General features: G+C 65.1%; 1 protein-coding gene across 1 annotated transcript in view; it reads left to right on the top strand.

Moving 5' to 3' along the window:
- The first annotated feature begins 534 nt into the window (after nucleotides 1–534).
- The window catches only part of PLXNB3 (plexin B3), an 87,246-nt gene continuing 83,584 nt past the window's right edge, over nucleotides 535–4,196 (top strand). The window contains exons 1-3 of the mRNA XM_040629481.1: nucleotides 535–656; nucleotides 2,076–2,199; nucleotides 3,761–4,168. Of these exons, the coding sequence (XP_040485415.1) occupies nucleotides 2,140–2,199; nucleotides 3,761–4,168 (468 nt within the window). The 5' untranslated portion in view covers nucleotides 535–656; nucleotides 2,076–2,139. The remainder of the gene's footprint in view (nucleotides 657–2,075; nucleotides 2,200–3,760; nucleotides 4,169–4,196) is intronic.

Below are 4,196 nucleotides of genomic sequence, written 5' to 3'. Positions count from 1 at the left end.
AGTTTCCCCACCTGTGAACTGCAGGAAATAACTATAACCTCTCCGGGGTCATCCGAAGGAGTGAACAAGTTAACATGCACAGAACACTTAGACCAGCCTTGGTTGTCAGGAAGATACCAGTAGAGGCAGAACTGTGTGGTTCAAGGTCAGCTTAAATATGCCTTTCTCTGTGAAGCTCTCCCCGAGACTTGGCTCCCCTCCTTGGTGCCTCACTGTGTCCTTTGGAGATGGGCTCTTCTGGCAGTGGAGCCTCATCTGTTGGCAAATAGTTCCGCCCCTGAGGCCCCGGAGACTCTTGGATCAGGTGGCTGTGGGCTTTGTCTCTGAATGGCGCCACCGCAAGGCACTTAGCGGAAGGCTACGGAATGTCCCCCTACCCACCCAATGGGAGGGCACGCCCCGCTCTCACCTGCTCCAGCCAGGTGCCCACGGCCAGCCCTCCGGCGTGCCCACCATGGCCGGCAGAGGGCAGCAGCGCCCGGCCCTGCACCATCAGGCAAATGGGCGGGCGGGGAGGGGCTGGGCAGCCCGGCCGGCCCCGCCAGGATAAGTCGGGTTGGGCGCGATTGCATTGTGGGGAGGGAGGCCGGGGCTCTGCTGGGACGCACTTCTGGCACTGCCAGCTGCTCTTCAGCCCCGGCCAGCGGCCCACCCAGGTAGGCAGGAACTGGGGCTGGTGAGGGTGCGGGGTGCAAGGGCCGCTGGGCCGTGGGGCACCACCTTGGGGCGTGCTGGGACCTGGGAGAAGCCAAGGGTCTGCAGAGCCACCTAGCCCGATAGGGCAAAGGCCCTCAGGCACCAGTCCAGGCCCTGAGACAACAGCTCCTGATGCCTTAGGGACGTGCTACCCCCTGAGGCCATGGCCCCGGAGCTGGGAGGGAGGACCCCAGGTTTCTAACCCCAAATGGGAAGAAAGCTGGGGGGGCTGGGGGCAGGGCTCAGGGTAGGGAAGAGGCCCGCCTGGCTCCCCACCCCCACAGCCACCCAACCGGCCCAGCCAGGTGGCAGTGAGCCCCACTGCTGCCACCTTGCCCTGGAGCCAGGAGCCTGCCGCTGGAGCCTGCTGCAGCCTGCTGCCACGGTGCACGATGGAGAAAGCGGGAACCCCCAACCCGAGTGCACCTGCCCCTGCCCCACAGGCCGGGGCCCCAGCTCTGCCAGCTTCGCATGCAGATGGTGCCCTGTGAGGCTGGCAGGAGAGCCAGCTGCCAGTTGCCACTCCTTCCCCCCCCCCCGTCAGCACCCCATGCACGGAGGGGAGCCCCAGGCCCATCGTAGGGTGGTGTTTCCCTGGACGAGGAGGAAGGGAACAGCCGGCAACCAGTTGCCCCACCCCGTCCTGTGCATCCTCAGCAGCACCCTCCCCTGGCACCTCCCATGGCCATCAGGCTGTACCTGGCACGACTTTACGACCCCTGGGGTGGGGCTGGATGGAGACAGGTCGCTTGCTCTCTGGCCAGTCTTATTCCAGGCCAAGGGGGGTGGAGGGGTAGAAGGTCTCCCGGACGGGCTGTCTTTGTCAGCACCTCCCTGCCCCCAGTCTGGACAAAGGCAGGCATTGAGGGCCAGGACTGGCACTTCAGCCGGGCACCAAGGCTACTAAGGCTGAGGCTGGCTTTGCAGGGGCTCAGCACCCTGACCTTCCCGTGGGGGCTCAGCGGCCTACCCTGTGCCCTTCACAGGGACCCGGGAGGGGGAGGACACAGAGAGGAGCCCGCTGGCTGGCACGGGGTGGGAGTGGGGTGGGGCTGGCTGTGTGGGTCTCATTTTTCTGGCTAGAAGAAACCCTGTCCTTTGTCCCCAGGTCCTAGGGGGTGTCTCTCTGGGGGTGGGGAGTGGCAGGGAGCCCCCTGGCCAGAACAGCCCGGGTGGGGGTAAGAGCACCAGATAGTGAGTCCCTGGCCGGGGCCTGTGGACAGAGAGGACATTGTTGGGGTGGAGGCAGGGCTGCCTTGGCCCAGCCACTACTGACAAAGCTGCCAGCTGTGGCAGAGCCCAGCCTCCAGGCCCTTGCCCCCCGCCCCGGCCTCCCTCCTCCCCCGGGGCCAAGGCTCAACGGTCTCCCTCCCACTCAGGACAATGCCCCCCATAGCCGTCTTGTGCCCGTCGCCACTGCCCTGGGCCAGCTGAACAGAGGAGATGTGCTTCCCTCGGTGCCACACTGCCCAGGAGACCCCTCTGTTGCTCCCCTCCGAGGCGGTAAGTGCCCGGGGCCCCCATCTACAGAGATGTCCCCAGGAAGGGCAAGGCAAGGCAAGCCAAGCAGTCCAGGGGAGCCTGGGCCTGGGGCCCCAGATGCTGTCCCTCTACCCCCTCAGCCACACCCCCCAGACATTGCTGCTGATATCCTGGGTCTAGAGGAAATGCCCCTGTCCCCAAGCCAGGCCTGACCTTCCTGTCTGTGTCCCTGAGATAAGGGGCTTGGCGGCCTTCCTTGGGGCTCTGCCTCCAGCTGGCACACCCGCCACGGCCCAGCCTGGCGTCTCCGCTGCCAAGCTGCAGGCACCGAGGGACAGTGGGCCTGCTCCTGGCTGGCACGTGCCCACATGCCGGGCTGCGTAAGACCCTAGCTCAACCGAGGGCCTGGCTTCTGTCCCCTTCTCTGCCCGGTGTGGGGTCTCTTTCTGTGCCTCTCTCGCCTGATCACGTCGGTAGCCAGCTGGGGCCCGAGGTTGCTGAGAGGTGGGGTGGGGACATGCAGCAGGGGCCCCACTCGAGCCTTTTCTGGAGGCTTAGGGCCCCCACCTGGCCCATGGCAGATAACTGTAGTCTGAGCTCTGAATGGCTGCATGTGGGTAGGTCGGGGTGCCCATGCCTTGCTTCCTCCCCGACTGCCCTCTCCTCAGTCAGGCTCTCTTTTCTCTCATGCCTCCCCTTCAACACCCCCAGGGGCTGGGGCCCACAGACCAGGGAACAGACCTCCCCCTCCCCACCCCCACACCTTGTGTTGTCTCTTGGTGCCCCCCCACTGCCTCCCCCAACCCCCACTCTGTCTGGCTTTCGGGTCTCCCCCAGCCCCTGCTCTGACCACCTCCCAGCCCTCTGCGACCTGCCCTCTACTCTTCTGCCCTGCAGTTCTCTGGCTGCCTCAGTTTCTCCCTGGCTTTCTCTCCCTCCCCAGCACTCCTTCTCCCTTCTGCCAGGGGTCCCTCTTTACAGCTGGCCCTGCCTGCCTGGGGCGAGTTTTCTCCCCCTGCCCTTGATGTCCCTTGTGCTATGGGTGTCCCCCCTTGCCTTGCACGGTGGCCTTGTGTCTCTTCATCGTTGGGTGGCAGGCACAGGATCCCTGTGACATGGCTTCCACCAGCGTCCCTTCTCCTACCTCCTTGTCTTCGTCCTTGTCCTTGCCCCCCTTCCCCCTCACCTGGGTGCTGCCCATCCCACTGCCTCCCCCCCATCTCCCCCCATCAGCACCACCTGCTTCTCCCCTGCATGGCCCTCCTCTCCTGCCCTTTCCTGTCTCTGTCACTGCTCCTCCTTCAACAATCTAGACACATAAAAAGTAGGAGATGAAAGCAATTCTCTCCTTGGGCACACATGTGTGCCCCCCACCCCACCTTCTCCCCATCCCTTGGATACTCTCTCTCTCTCTGTGTCTCTGCTTCTTTTCTCTCCGTCTCCCTCTGTCTCTTTCTCTGTCCTCTCCCTCCCTTTCTATCTGTCGCTCTTCTGGATTCTTCCCTCCCTCCCCTCCCTCCGGTGCTCTCTCTCCACCCCCTCTTCCCTTGGGCCTCACTTGGCTCTGTTCCCCCCACCCCAGGTGCCCGTGATGGCTCCCCGGTGCCCCTTCAGTCCCCGCCTCCTGCCCATGCTGCTGCTGCTGTGCCTGCCGCTGCCCCTGACTCGGGCCCATCGCTTCTCCGCACCCAACACCACCTTCAACCACTTGGCTCTGGAGCCGGGCCGTGGCACGCTCTTCGTCGGGGCGGTGAACCGTCTCTTCCAGCTCAGCCCCGAGCTCCGGCTCGAGGCAGTGGCTGTCACCGGCCCTGTCTTCGACAGTCCCGACTGCGTGCCCTTCCGGGACCCGGCCGACTGCCCGCAGGCCCGGCTCACCGACAACACCAATCAGCTGCTCCTGGTGAGCCCCCAGACCGGGGAGCTCGTGGCCTGCGGGCAGGCGCGCCAGGGCGTGTGCGAGAAGCGGTGCCTCGAGGACGTGGCGCAGGTGCTGTACCAGGCCGAGGAGCCCGGGG

The sequence above is a fragment of the Ursus maritimus genome (genome assembly GCF_017311325.1).
Source record: "Ursus maritimus isolate PB19 chromosome X unlocalized genomic scaffold, ASM1731132v1 scaffold_X1, whole genome shotgun sequence".
In the NCBI taxonomy this organism is placed as follows: Eukaryota; Metazoa; Chordata; class Mammalia; order Carnivora; family Ursidae; genus Ursus; species Ursus maritimus.
Note: the sequence above shows the minus strand (reverse complement) of the source record. Positions and strands in the feature narration are given on the sequence as shown.